The 14840-nt window shown below is 47.3% G+C and overlaps 2 protein-coding genes across 2 annotated transcripts in view; both read right to left on the reverse strand.

Moving 5' to 3' along the window:
• The window catches only part of Slamf8 (SLAM family member 8), a 9007-nt gene extending 5138 nt beyond the window's left edge, over positions 1-3869 (reverse strand). The window contains exons 1-2 of the mRNA XM_021172158.1: positions 3706-3869; positions 1206-1532 (exon numbers count right to left, since the gene is read on the reverse strand). Coding sequence (XP_021027817.1) covers positions 1206-1532; positions 3706-3841 — 463 coding nt within the window. The 5' untranslated portion in view covers positions 3842-3869. The remainder of the gene's footprint in view (positions 1-1205; positions 1533-3705) is intronic.
• An 8194-nt stretch (positions 3870-12063) lies between these two features.
• Positions 12064-14840, reverse strand: part of Fcrl6 (Fc receptor like 6) — a 5903-nt gene continuing 3126 nt past the window's right edge. Inside the window, exons 3-7 of the mRNA XM_021174201.1 lie at positions 14444-14716; positions 14013-14294; positions 13590-13712; positions 13168-13199; positions 12064-13085 (exon numbers count right to left, since the gene is read on the reverse strand). Of these exons, the coding sequence (XP_021029860.1) occupies positions 13041-13085; positions 13168-13199; positions 13590-13712; positions 14013-14294; positions 14444-14716 (755 nt within the window). The 3' untranslated portion in view covers positions 12064-13040. The remainder of the gene's footprint in view (positions 13086-13167; positions 13200-13589; positions 13713-14012; positions 14295-14443; positions 14717-14840) is intronic.

Genomic DNA, 14840 nt, shown 5'->3' on the forward strand with positions numbered 1-14840 from the left:
AAAAGGCCTGGGACAGTAGAAATGAATGAAGAAGGAAGGGGAACAAAAGGAGAGGGACTGAGATGTTGTGAGGAGAAAGGCAGGGGATGGAAGAGAGGGAAGGGAGGAAAGGAGGGGAGGAGGGGAAAGGAGTGGTAGGAAGAAGAGGAGGGGGAAGAAGAGGGGGAAGAGGAAGGGGAGGGGGAGGAAGAAGAGGAGGGAGAGGAGAGAGAAGGGGGAGGAGGAAGGGGAGGGAGAGGAGGAGTGGGAGGAGAGACCCTGCATCCCATCCTTATTCAGTTCATCCACTTCCGCTGCAGAGCTACACGCAGCTGCACAAGGGATGCCGGTTTAGTGGAGCACAGCCCACCCCACGGACCCTAAGAAATAAAAACAGTGACTATTATTAGTTCTCAAGTAATGTAGCTCAGGTTGGCTTTGAACCCGAAGCAATCTTCCTGCCTCAGACTCCCAAGTGCTAGAATTACAGGCATGTGTCAACCATACCAGCTAAAAGATCTTTTAAGAAAAATAAATTCGGAATTCTAGATGTCGGAATTCTAGATCCCGGGTAGAATTTTTCTAAGTGTACAAGGCCCTGGCTTGAATCTTTAGCACTAACTTTAGAACAACAGAAATCAAGACAAAACAAAACAAAATTCCCTAATTAATTATAGTTTACAAAATTCCCTAATTAATTATAGTTTAAGTTGAGTTTAACTTGTAAATAAAAACTATGTCACCTGCCACATTCTTTTCCTTTTTAGCGGCAAATACAAAACAGTATCACTTACAAGCTAAGATGATACCTTATAATGAATAGACAGGCCATACTCTGTTCTATAGTCCACCGTGCTTTATCCTTATGGGTACTGTGCATGGTACTTATTATAAGGCTCACTGTACAACTGGGGGAGGGGGGAAGGTGAAGGTCGGAGGCTAAGCATCATTTCCCAGCCTGCTGAGCCAATGAGAGAATGGATGGATTCAGGTGAGGTTGGTGCAGTGCGTTGATGAAGCCAGCTGCTTTGAGAGGTGCTCACCTGGGAAGTGTGTGGGGAGCTTTTTTTAGATGTGACTTCTGGGGAGCAGCTGTTCCCTGACTTAGCAACATGGTCAAAGGCCAGGTCTTTCTGGAACCTTGTCCTCCCCAGCTCCCATGGCTCCAGATGCTTGCTCGGTAGGTTTGCAGGAGGAGTCAGGGAACCAGTATTGGGCACACTTACCGTACACCTTGAGATGCAGGGTCTGCGTCCAGGTTTGACCCCCTGTATCCACCATCAGCACAGAGAAATTGCCGCTGTCTCCAGGTTTCAGAGGTCCAAGCTCCAGGCTGAGGTTGTCATATAGCTGGACTCGGCCCAGGAAACGAGAGTGGTACAGAGTCTCCAAAGAACCTCGGAAAAATGTGGCCAGGAGCTCCTCTGATGGCCACAGAGATCGCCAGATAGCCTCACGCACTTGGAAGCCCGGAGGACACTCAGCCACCAGCAACTTCGAGTCCCCTACCTTGCTTAGCACTTGTACACTGACAACCAAAATGGGAAGGAGAGCTGTGAGAACAAAAACCCTGGTCAGTTTGCTTATGTAGGCGTCTTGCCCCACTCCCGGCAAACCAAACGGCTGAGTGGCTCAGAATTGAAATAGGACCCTCCACCACACAGCAGTTGCACTGAGGGTGTAGTAGAGTATCCCATGGATGGAGGAACAAAACAGGAAGAGAATCTGGTCTCTGTTCATGGAGAAACCAGACCTCAAGCCAGCCTCTAAAAAAAATTAAGTATCCTGGTGAGAAAAAGTGTCTCAACAGTAGGTTAATAGGGGTCCTCACCCAGCCTGGAGCTGCCTCAGAGAAGAAGCATCCTAAAGTAGGAGTAGGAATTGACTAGACAAACAGTGGCTACTGGGATGGGGATGGAGAAGCACTACAGGCAGAGGGGACAGCACGGGGGGGGGGGGGGGATGGGGGGGGGGTGGTGGTGGAGGGGTGGAGGCTTAGAGGGGGGAGCATGAGGAAATGAAAGTGGTTCTGCCAAGGAGAAGTAAGGAGGGAAGGACACCAAAAGTTCCTGGGACCTCACTGTACCATGAAGGAGCCCTAGTTTCTGAGCTTTTTAATCCTTCGAACGATGGTGTGCGCATGCGCGAGCGTGTGTGCTGTCGCAGGTAGGTTTTGAGTGAGGAAGTGGCATGATGAAATGCACGACTAAGATGGTCAAGGCAGGAGGCACGGACGGACACCGCACTGGAGGTGGCAGAAAGGCTGAGGCTGTTTTTTTTTTTTTTTTCAATGCAAGATAAAGGTGGAAACTTAAAGGAATAGAACCACCAGGGATGGGGAGACAGAAAGAGTAATACTGTATCTAGTTAGCAAACTCTAGTATTAGATTTGGTTTGAGAGTGAAGGGGGAGGACTCAAAGGGTGCACCCTGGTTTTGGGACCCATTGCCTATCATTATTTGTGATCTAAAACAGGGAAAGAGACAGACAGGAGGTGAGATAGCAAGGCGCTGACGTTAAAAAGGACTGTTTTGAGCTTGAACTATGAGGAAGACAATCCAGTTTGAGCCGCCCTCTTGACTCCTTTTCTGCCTTATTCGTGTGTGCTTATTCTGGAAGCATCATCCTCACCTCTAACCTCTCCCCTAGCTCACTGCAAGGTTACATTCTTTCTGTTTTCCTACAGTGAGCAGAGATCAGCACCCTGTACTATTAGTAGTGCCTGCTTCTGAATCAGGATGTCCCTCAGACATGAACTCTTTCAGGCCAAGGGCAAGCGTCTTTATCTTTATGTGTGCTGTTCTCCCCTTCCCCTCAGTTTAATATTAGACTGCAGGAGCTCAGTACACTGCACTGAATTTGCTGAGGACTGACCCGGAGCCTGGTACAGAAGGAGGCTTCAGGATGCAGGGCACCGTAAGGGCTGATCCATAATGTATCCAAGTGCCAGAAGCTGGGATCAAGAGATCTGCTCTAGATGGCCACTCTGCTGATCACAACTCTAGTCCTCATCTATATCTTTAACCTCTCTGGGCCTAGCCTTCTTTATTCTGAAGGACACAGATTCAGTGTCAACACTGGATGTCCCTTAAGACTGAGGGTCTGCCATATCCTGGCTCTGAGTATGGGGATCCATGAACTCCGTGTCATGTTGGCTATTTGTGGATCAAAGAGGGAAACTCAGCCATCAGAGTGATGGAGGGAGTCAGCTCGTGTTTGGAGACTCCAACACCAGCTTGCTAGCAGCCATCCTCATGCCCACAGGGACCACATTTAACTTGCTGTCACCTCATTTCTTCATTCAATGTCCATCTCTTCTTGTACAGGATACAGAGAGTGACCTCAGCATCCCTATAAGCTGCCGAAACACTCCTTAGGGAACCCTCCTCTGCTTTACCCTCCTCTCTTTTTCCTGGACTGGAGAATCCCCATGTGTCAGTAGTGCCAGATCCCCATCACCCTAGCACCCAACTTTCTCTCAAAACTGCCATCATTTCAAGCTGCTCTGGGTCCTGGAACGGGTGGTGTCTCCTGGATACAGATGCCACTGGTGCCGCTACCCTCTTTTGTCTAAGACACCGCTTGAGCTTGCTCCACGCCTCACTTCTCCTTCTCTCCTTGATTCTCACTTGGTTTTGAGAGGCAAGCTGCCTAGCAGTCGGATGAAGGCAGCTGGGGAGGGGCTTTCAGCTCCCTGAGGACAGGTTGTCCATCTGCCCCACTTACCTTCAAACAGAAGAAGACTCCAGAGGGACCACATGGCCGCCGTCCTCCCTTGGAAGACTCCCTCAGCAAACCAGGATATCCATCCTAGGCCAGATGAGTGCACGGAAGGAGCTGTGGTCCTGCTGGAAAGCCCCATGTTCAGAAGGAGGAATCTTGACTCAAAACAAGATGTCTTGAAAGCGAAAGCATCCCGGGTAAAGTGGAAGTTGGCTGCAGGCCCAGCTGGGCCTCACTTGGCTCTCAGGAGCCGGTTCTTGTAAGTCAGCCTCCTTTCTGTGCACATGGCAGTCAGAGCATGGTGACAAGTACACCCACATGGCCCATGCGCTTCTTACACATGGTCACCAGGCCTTTCTGCATCCAGCCCTGCCCATGGATGGGCCTAATCACCATCATTGTCACAGAGAGCCTTCTGAGTTGCAATTTTCATCTATGCACTTCCCCTCTGCTTAAAAGTTTTTGAAACTCTCCTGCTGCCCTCTGGATAAAGACAAAATACTGAGCTTAGCATGGGAGGCTTTTCAGCCTCTACAGACTGGCTGCCCACATCCACTCTCCTCTTTGGCCATCCCAGCCAGACTACCTCTTTTTAGAACCACCCCATTTGACATCTGCACACATTGGATTGGCTTTCCTAGCAGGCATACCTTGCCCACCAGGCTGTCATTCAAGGCTCCTTGCCTACAAGCAGAGTGAGAAACACTTTGTACCCATGTATTCTTACTCTTCCTCTGAATGTTGCTGGTCATAGCCACACAGTTTCTCTAGGCTGTTTAATAGCAACATTCGTATTTGTTTCTGTGCTGGACACACTTACTGTTTAATAAATAGTCGTTAAGTGATTGGACAACTACCAGACGTGGCTAGCCCTTTTGCTTTTATGTAAGGCTGAGGACCATTCTCAGAGCTGATCTTCTTGTCACCCCATTGGAAGTATTTGTGGAAGAAGAATTAAAAGACAGGTTAATGGTAGGCACCCTCCTGGGGCCCCAGGGGTCATAGAGGGGCAGAGAACATGGGCTGTCCCCTCCTCACTCTTATTCTGTGCTTTTATTTATAACTTCTTTTTTTCCCCTCTTCCCTCAGTAATAGAGAGGCTTCTGGAATGTTCTACCAACTTGTACCCCTATCCCCAGCAGATAAGTCCCATTTTAAGATGCTGCCCTTGAGAAAGATGCCTAAATGTCCTGAGTTTGGATGATTGTGTGTTGTCCTGTAGAGTATCTAGTTTGTGAGTCAAATGGGCACCATGGTAACACCGGATCAGGAATTAGACATATAGGATGGGAGCTGATGAGCAGGAAGAGTTAGGGAGAGAGTCCCTGCCTGTGGAAACAGACATGCCAGGGAAAGTGAAGGCTGCTGGCACATTGGCATCTCTCTCTCTTTTTCTCTCTCTCTCTGCAGTTGGCATTGCAGCAGACAATTAAGGTGCACGAGGCACCAGAGAAGGTGTCTGTGGATCTGCTCGGGGATTGTTGAGCATGATTTAGATAGTAAGAGGAAAAGGAGACCAGAGGTTCTGGTGGGCCTTGAACACAAGGAGAGAGAGTAGAGCATGTGAAGAGCCAGCGGTGGGAAGTTACCTAATGGGCTCCAGGAACAAAGAGGGACAGTCAGGGAACCACCTTTTGAAGCAGGAGGGGAGATTGGAGCCTGATTATGCACTCCAGACGCTGGGGTGAGCTATTCTTGAGAACAGTGGCTCTCCTTGTTAAATACTTGAGTTCCTAGGGTTTGCTGGGTTCCTGGGTAGCGATGGGCCCAGGAATCTCAGTTCTATTAAGAACAGTTTCAGGTGAGCAGCCGCTGTTAGCCTGCAGGAATACCAGAAGCAGCACAGCTTGGAGGCAGGGGGCTTAGAGGCAGAGAAATAGAAAGGTCTGAGCTAGGAGGGAAATGCCTAGACAAGAGTAAAAAAAAATCTGCTGAGGAGAAGTCCCAGCACACCTTGGGAGCTTCTGGCTATAGGATAGAAAAGCCAAGGGAGGGGACACATCTATGGCTCTCTTGTCAGTTCTGTCATCTATTCATCAAGCTTTTATTGAGCATCTATTTAGGTGCCAGGTGCTGGGGACACAGAGATGAAAGGCTTATCCCTTGCCCTTAAGGAGTTCTGAAGTTTAGAGGAGGAGATGAGATGTGTAACCCAATAATTAAACAATCAATATAGCAAGAACAATGGCAGAAGTGTGCACAGGATGCTGGGAGCCAGAGGGTAAAGGCTTGTCCTAGCCTAGGTGGAAGGCTGGGGAGACCTTAGCTGAAGGGTGGGTGTTTGAGCTTTAGAATACAAAACAGGTGGGGGAGTGGTTTTGAATGCAATCTCTAGAGTAAGTCTTGGATCCGAATTTGGCGGTGAAGCCATGAGAACAGTAGCTTCTGGCTTCTGGGTGCTTACCTGAGGGATGGGATCAATAACTGAGTCTCCCTCTTCATGCTGACAGTGAACACCATGAATCTGGTCCACAGTGAGGCTTAAATGTTAACTATGTCTGCGAGAGATAGGAGAGGCCAGAGACAGGAAAAGGAAGGCTGCAGAGGAGATGACAGAAGCATGTTTGATGTTGAGCGGGGACCTTGCTCTCTGTCTCATCCAGATGGTCCAGGATGGTCCAGAGCAGGTCTCTTTCACTGTTACATCCTGTGTGCTGCCAAAGGCAGACCTTCTGAGAGGTGATGCCCTGGAAGCATCTGTCTGGCTGCCATGGGGTGTTTCTGGTGGGTGAGCTTGTGAAATGTAAGAGTGTGACAAACTGGGCCAGATCTTCAATTCCTTTGGAGGACACAGTTGATCCCACTGGTCCTCTAACAGTGCCCCCTTCCCCCCACCCACGTGAAGCTAACAAGGAGAAGGGGGGAGATTGCGAGAGGCTTGGAAAATATTCTACCTCCCCAAAGGGGAAAATTTCCCTCCTGCTGCATGACAGCTGGAGGGAGGCAGAGTGAAGGAGGTGCTTCATCCCAGGTGCTGGGAAGGGTTAAGTCTTGAGGCAGGCAGGTTCTCTCTAGAACTGCTAATCACTGGTTCACACCACATTAATTACCCAGCCACAGGGGGGAATGTGCTAGAGTAAATTAGCAGGTGAGTTCAAAGGGGCCACTCCCTGCATTCCTTAATTAAGGGAGCAGCTGGCTGCTAGGGTTGCTACTCCTGTCTCCCCAGGGCTTTCTGGGAAGCTGGAGTCAGGAGGAGTCTATGCATACTGAGACTGGAGATGTAGCTTTATCTGTGTTAGCCCACTTCTACTACTGGCTACAAGGAAGGGCGAATAGGTGCCCAAGCCTCTGGCCTCAACAGAGCCATCAACCCAGAGCACTTGGTGCAGACCTTTGGGCTGAGTGGAAATGGGTGAGGGGCGAGCCAGGTTGTGTTAGAGATGCTCTGTCTGTAAGGGCAGCATGGGGCCACACTTCTCCTCCAGGGTGAAGTTGTGAGCTGGGAAAGGCAGACTGGGAAAGGGGCTAAGTCAGAGTGACTGTGGAGGAAGAGAAAGCATTCATGCTGCTCCTGAGGAACCAAGAGAGAAGGGAAAGGACCAGCGTTTTACTGGGGAATGAATGGGGAGCCTCTAAGTGTAGTTCAGAGGGGAAATGTACAGCAGGGTCTGAAGAAGACTGTCAGAACACTACTGCTCATTCAAACTTGAAGGAGACCGTTGGGGACTGAGGTCCTGACCAGACCAAAGTAGATTGGAATTCTTCCTACTAGACAGATTTCTAAAAGACAAATAAATAAATAAATAAATAAGAATAAAAAAAATAAAATCAGTTAACCAGAAGGAGATCTTTATTTATTTATTTATTTATTTATTTATTTATTTATTTATTAATTATGTTTAAGGGGTCTTGTATGTTACAGACTGGCCTTGGACTCACTGATTATAGATGACCTTGAGCTTCTTCTTCTTCTTCTTTTTCTTTTTTTTTTGGTTTTTCGAGACAGGGTTTCTCTGTATAGCCCTGGCTGTCCTGGAACTCACTTTGTAGACCAGGCTGGCCTCGAACTCAGAAATCCGCCTGCCTCTGCCTCCCCAGTGCTGGGATTAAAGGTGTGCGCCACCAGGCCCGGCCGACCTTGAATTTCTAACCCTTTTGTCTCTACCTCCTAACTGCTGAGATTACAGGCATGCCCCACCGTTTCCAGTTCCTGGGGCACGAGGGGATGGAACTATAGGTTTTCCAAATGCGAGGCAAACGCTGTCACCTGAGTTAAAGCTCCAGCAGTTTCAGTCCTAGCAGGCCTATACCTCTGAAATGTCTGATGGGCTTCCTCTGCCTGGTACCGGCTTCCTCTGGCCCTGCCTGCCTGCACAGCCCCAGCTCTGTTCAGCTCCCCAGGCACCTTTGCTAAGCAGCAGGTGGGTTGCTGCTCTGCCGATTGCTAGTAGATCACTTAGCCAGGTTTGAAATGTTCCTTTTCAATACGTTGTAATGACATACCCGTGAGATCTGTCAGCGGGCCGATGGACGCCTTGCTGCTGGGCTCCAGTGGCCCCTCCCTACTCAGCCTTCTTGGGCAGCTGTGGAATGTTCGGGAAGACTGGGCCTGAGGCAGAAGAACTTGGGAGAGCGAGCACTGCTTCAGCCACTTCCTAGAAATATCCACTGTCACCATTTGCGAATGGGTGCATTGGATATTCCTTACTGGTAGCTCCTGAGATGGTGCTGGCATAGAGGGTCTCTTCCAACTCAATCACGTTCTGCCTGTCCTGCTTCACCCTGACTTTAGTTTATAAAGAGGTAGAAGGGACAATGTCTTCAGTGAGCCTGGGGGCTATGGTGTTCAGAGTGGGAGAGAAGGAAGAACATGCAGGGGACGGGGGTTGGGTGGGTGGGTGGGAATGGTAGATGCGGGAGCCTGGGCTGGTGGGATGTTCATCTTAGGGCCTCTCTGCTTTTGAGGCAATGAGATACCTTTCTAGAGATGTGAAGGAAGGCTGTATAGTGTAGCAAACAAAGCCACCATGGAGATTTATTGAGGTAGAGAGAGGAACTGGAGGCTCATTTATACATTCATCCTTCACCAAACACTTACAGGGTTCTCATCTCCTGCAGACCAAGGCATCAAATAAACTTTTATAGAGCATCCATATGCATGATGTCATGAGGCCAGAGCTCACAAACTGGGTGGCAGCAATCTGGTCCTGATGACAAAAGTGACCATCACTACTGATGTGCTGCTCCATGTGTGGAAAAGATTCCAGAAACTAAGTAGACCAGGACCGTTTTCTGAAGTGATGGAGTTCCTTCACTGACTCTCTGCTGAAGCCCTGTGTGCAGCGAGAGGCAGGGGCAGACATGCTGAGGGCCCAAGGTCCTGCAAGCTGCTGTTGCTTCCCATAGTGCAGAGGAGACTGAGGCCACAAAGGGCACAGAGCTGCTCATTTAAATAAACATGTAGACCTTGTTTCTTAGGCAAAGCTAAACCAGCCTGGAATTGAAAGGAATCCCAAGAATCCCAAGGCACACAACCCTCTTGGTTCCATTTTGTCTTGCATCTAAACTGTATGGCCATGTAGCCATATATAAAACAATAATGGTGTGTTATCCAATCTCTCTCACTCAGCCTCTCTCTCTCTCTTTCTGTCTCTGTCTGTCTTTGTCTCTCTCTCTCTCTCTCTGTCTTGGTCTGTCTCCCTGTCTGTGCCTGTGTCTCTGTCTCTCACACCCAACCACCCACCCACACAAATTTGAGATATTTTTAAAGCCACTTTATTAGGTTCTTCAATCTCTACCTTCCTTCCAACCTTTATTCCACCCCAATTCCAACTCACAAACACTAGGTAGGAGAGAAAGAAGGTTAGAAGGGAAAGGAGGCATAGACCTCTTTAGACTACTTTCTGCTGGTTAGGGGCACTGGGTTCCTTGGGGCAAGTCCAATCTTCATAGTCAAGTCACCAACTTCTTCTCTTGATCATGACCATGTGACAAACCACAACAACAGCAACCAGTGGCCGGAAGAGCAGCAGCCTTCTCCTATGTAGCACCCCTATCCCGCTCTGGGCTCTGCCATTGATACCATCTCCAGAGTCCCCCAAATTAAATGATCTACAACAGGCCAAAATCATGCCCTTGCTAGAACAGGAGACAAATCACAATCACCTGCTGTGAAGCAGCCTCTTATTTTGAACCTGGGATTAAACAAAAAACATATTCACATAACATGACTGTTTTTTTTTTTTCTTTTTTTTTTAAGAGACCAAAATTCTCAATACAGGATCCCATACAGCCTGGAATGTCCTGGAAACTTGTTCTGTAGCTGAAGATGACATTGAATTTCTGATCCTCCTGTCTCCACACCATGAATGCTGAGACCTCAGGTACTCACCACCCATTGGGTTCACAAGATGCTTCCAGGGTTTTCCTCGTGCCTAGCAAGTACTCTACCAATTGAACTGCACTCGCAATCTCCATCTTTTAAGATGCAGGTCTCCTGTGAATGGATTAGCCTGAGTATAGACAGCACATAAATTCCTGAGTACCAGAGAAGGCCAGCAGAGGGCAGCCACAGGGCTCCCAATTGTGTGTTTGTTTCTCCTTCCATTAAGGGGCAATTCCAGGCTGCTGCAGCCAACGTCCCCAGTCCAGACATGGAATTCTTTCCTGTACCTTTATCCTTTAGGGCACATGAACCCATAGAGCCAGGTCCTCAGAAAAGACATGATCATCATGTTCCTCTAGATACATAACCGTTTGCATTTAGCTCTGACTAGGAGAAAAAAGATGGTTCATAGCTCAGAATTTTGGAGGAGACAGGTGGGGGGTGGGGCCTGTGATGAGTGCTGTCAAGTACCTGTGGCAGGCAGCAGCTGTCAGTTCTCTCCAGTGCCCTTCCTCAGTGTCAGCTAGGTCTATCCTGGTTTCCCAGTGAGATTTGCCACCCCCACCCCACCCAGGACGTGGGGCTTTGGGCTGGATGCTAATATTCCACAAACCAAGGATAGAGTGGACTAAAGAGCATGGGCATCCTCAGATAGCTCTGACCTCTGAGCTTTGGGGAGGTTTTCTTTCCTTTTTTCCTTTTCAATTTTCTTAGTAATGGATTGTTTTTGAAAAAAAAAATCCAGTTTATTCTTTTCTAAATAAGGAAAAGGGATTTTTTTTTTTTTTTGACAAGGATATTTTCAGCTGTGTAGATAGACCTGTGGAGACAGATAGCAGTAAGGAGAGAAAAGTTCCTGAGCAGTCAGGAGTGTGTGCATATGTGTGTGTGTATGTGTGTATGTGTGTGCATGTGTGTTTGTGTGTATGTATTTGTGTGTGTGTGTGTGTGTGTGTGTGTTTGTTTGTAGCTTCTCTGTCATCTGAGCCAAACCACCTGTTTTTCCTTTCCAACCCATTGTGGACCTGTATTTCTGTAGACTATAATAAAAGCAAATTACTAGAAAATCCAGAATAAAAAAAAGGCACACCTACAAACGACAAACTCTAATTTTATGATTCTATTAAACAAACATACAATTACTGTCCTATTGCTATAAAACTTTCTAAATATTTGCTGTGATTTTTGTGCTTGTCACAGATTTCTTGAAAGCAATTCAGGCTGGCAGTAGTCGGGGTTCCTGGTAGAGTAAGAATGGGAAGTGGACAGACAACTCAGGAAGGAGGCTGTCTGTGCTCCCTGGGAAGGGCTGGAAGGGCTGGAGGCATTCGGAGTATTAGCCACACTTTTCCTCCTGGAGCTGACACTTCAATGTTTTGATCTTTATATGAGGGAATAGTTTTTCTCTTGAGGGAGTAGCAATGGTTTGGGGTCTGCAAGTACACTCTGGCTGGCCCATGGAGGTCCTGTGCCTATAGTTGTTCTGGCTTGAGCTGTTCAGTCTTCTCAGCAGGCTGTCTGGTAAGAGGCCATGAGGGGCTTGGTGTTTCCTGGTCCTAAACTGTATGGCTGATGTGGCAAGGATGGAATGGGGTAGGGACTTCCATAGAGTCTCTTGGAAACAGATAAGTCCCTTTGAAGTACTTGCAAATTGTACCGGGAATCTTATTGAAATGCATATTTTGATCTAACAAAATCTGGGGTTGGGTCTCTACAGCTGCATTTCTATTAAGTACCCAGGTAACCATGATACTGTTGATATTAGAGAGCATGGGAAGCCACTATAGAAGATGTTAGCAGGTCTGTGGTGCTGCCTGGAAGATAACATTGATGTTTCTTTCATAGGCAAGGCAGGAGGGGTCTGGTGTCAGACTCTGCTGTCTGTGATTTAGGACAGGAACCAGGAAGGCTGGGCCAGGGCCTAAGGGGAGCATCCTTTACTGAGTGTGGACACCTCAAACCAACACCAAACTGCCAGGTACTGTTAATGAGCAGAAGGAGCAACACAAAACAAATGGACATATTCCTTTTAACATACTGTATTTTATAACCACTTTTTAAATACAAGACATCAGTGAGTGACTTTTCTGGGGCACTCTGTAGTCTGGAGCTTTGGGTGAGCTGAGGTTTCTGAACTGGGCATGCTGAGAATTGCAGGTGAAGGCAGAGTTATTTCTGCCTTCACAGCTCTGATCCTTTGTCAAGATTCTATGCTATTGTATGGGCATCCCATTTACGGGTACACCTTGGTCTTGCTGAACTTCCCAGAGGCTTGTTAGTCCTGTAGTCTAGGTTTTGTGCTTTCCTTTCAAGATAAAGGCAAGTATATTTTCTTTCTATATAAAATTCTCTCTCTCCATTCATCCACAAGCATACATACATATTTATCTGTATTTAGTTATCTAGTATCTTATCTCTAACATCTTATCTGTCATGTTACTTATCTATCTATCTATCTATCTATCTATCTATCTATCTATCTATCCATCCATCTACCTATCTACTATCTATCTTTTATCTATCTAATCTATATGTTATCTATCATCTATCTGTCTTGTGTGTCTGTGTATCTATCATCTGTCTATCTGGAGGTGAAAACCCTTTTCCTTTTGTACTTAAAGAAGATAACTGTGGCTCTGTGTACAATGTTACATCTGGAAGTGTGTGTGTGTGTGTGTGTGTGTTTGTGTGTGTGCATGCGTGTATGTATATATCAAGGTGGAAATTGTTCATTCCTACACCATTGTTTGGTTTCCCACTCAGAAGAGAACCCACAGTTCAGGAGCCCTGACCAGGAATAGGGCATATGGGCTTCCTCACTGCTGGGCTAGGAACTGGGTGACCTGCAGAGAGAACTTGGAGCCACTGCTGAGTGCTGGAGGCTGGAATCTGGGAGCTGGAGTTGAGTGTATGCTGGAGGAAGACATTGCACTAACAAAGAGCATGATCCTAAAGACCAAGGGGATCTTGGCAGGTCCTGGTTTTTGAATCCAAATCATTGGTGGGAATCTCATTTATATCTTCGATTATCAACCAATACATATAGAGGACTGTCCTGTAGGAAAGTTAGGTCAGTACAGGGAGGCAGATAGGGAGGCAGGACAAAGGATGAGAAAAGGGCAGGGATTCTTCCTTACTGGCTCTTTTAGGGTGGGCGTCTCAGGTCTGGCTGTGGAAGGAGAGACATTCATGTCAGGATTTGGAATTTTTCTCCTACCACCTTCTGGCTTTTGGCTTCTCTTCCCCAAGAGAATACAGACCCCTTACTTGAATGTAATTTGGACACAGGAAGAATTAGGGATTGTTGACTTAGATTCAAGACGTAACTCAGCTACCACCAAATCTGTAATCTTATTAGTCAGCATATCTCAGAAGTCTTTATTTCTCAAGCACAGAAAGGGTGATGCTATTAACTACCTCATAAGGATGATAGAAAGGCTCAAGAGAGATGACTTGTAAATGATGATTTAAAAATAATTGCCACAAGGTATAACATATGTCTATGAAAATGACACAAAGAAACATAACGCTACATGCTGATGTGGAGAAAGTTACTAACCATGCTTTTTACACGGTTTGAAGAAATACATTAGAACCACAGCCGCAATGACCATCCCTCCAAGCAGGCTTGCAGGTAGCCAGATAGTTAGCATGTTGCTCTTGATCCAGGTAGTACCTGAGACTGGGGAGATAACTATTCAAAAATATATCTCAAAGTAGCACAAGAGACACAAGGACAGCTTTGGGGGACAGCATGTGGCCTTATAAGTGGGGATGGGAGATGGATGGCTCAGAAGGAGCTAGCATGAGCAATCATGTTATGGGTTGCTGTGGAACTCCTCCCCATGGGAACCCCACCCCCTGCCAGACACTCCCATCAGGGTCTGTACTCAAGGAAGCAGGTATGGTGGGGTTACAGAGGAGTGAAATCTGATTCCTGACCGTTACAGGGGTGTAAGATGTTATGTAAGACAGAACATACCAACCAAGGGGAACTTCTTGGTCTCACTTATTTCTCTGGAGATGTTGTTTTTAGCTTCACAGGAATAGTTCTTGGTACTCCACTCTGCCTTTACTGAGGCGAGGAGGGAGGCAGCTCTTCCAGAGGGAGTCAGGGGTTTCCCTAGGATTTCTCCATTAATGTAGAATGAGTAAAAGATTGGAAGGGATCCCTGCTGGGCCTCACAGAGGAACTCCACCTTGTCTCCTACAGCAAAGTTAGTGGCTTCATGTTGCAGAGTGAGCACAGGATGGGATACAGGAGCTGGAAGAGGGCACACAGAATGGGAGAGTCAGCCTGACTGCCCAGGATCCAGGATCATTTCTTCCTTGGACCCCTTACCTATTCCCAGGGAATGGTGTTGCCTGATATCTGGACCCATTAGTAGTATCTCCCTTCCCTCATCCACTTACTCCAGAACTGGATATCCAGATAGCCACTTTTTTTCTGAATTAAGCCATCCTCAGTATCCACCATACACTGGTAGAGCCCAGAGTTTTCCTCCTTGGCTTCTGCAGAAAATACTGAGAGGGGACTCCTGTCTTGAATGACATGGTTGTCCTTGTAGAAAGTGTAAAAGAGCTGTAAAGTTGGATTCTTGGGGTCCACCTTTATGGTACACTTCAGGATGACATCCATCGTCTCTGCATTGGTGAATTCTATCAGCTCAGGATTTGGGAACAACTCTGGGGAGACATGAATCCAGAGCTGAGGAAGAAAGTCCAGAAAGTTAACCAAGGAGACTGAGGACTGATCTTCTGCAGAGGTCAGGCTACAACTATGAGACCAGAAGAGAGGGAGGGAGGGAAA

Source organism: Mus caroli, chromosome 1, assembly GCF_900094665.2.
Source record: "Mus caroli chromosome 1, CAROLI_EIJ_v1.1, whole genome shotgun sequence".
NCBI lineage: Eukaryota > Metazoa > Chordata > Mammalia > Rodentia > Muridae > Mus > Mus caroli.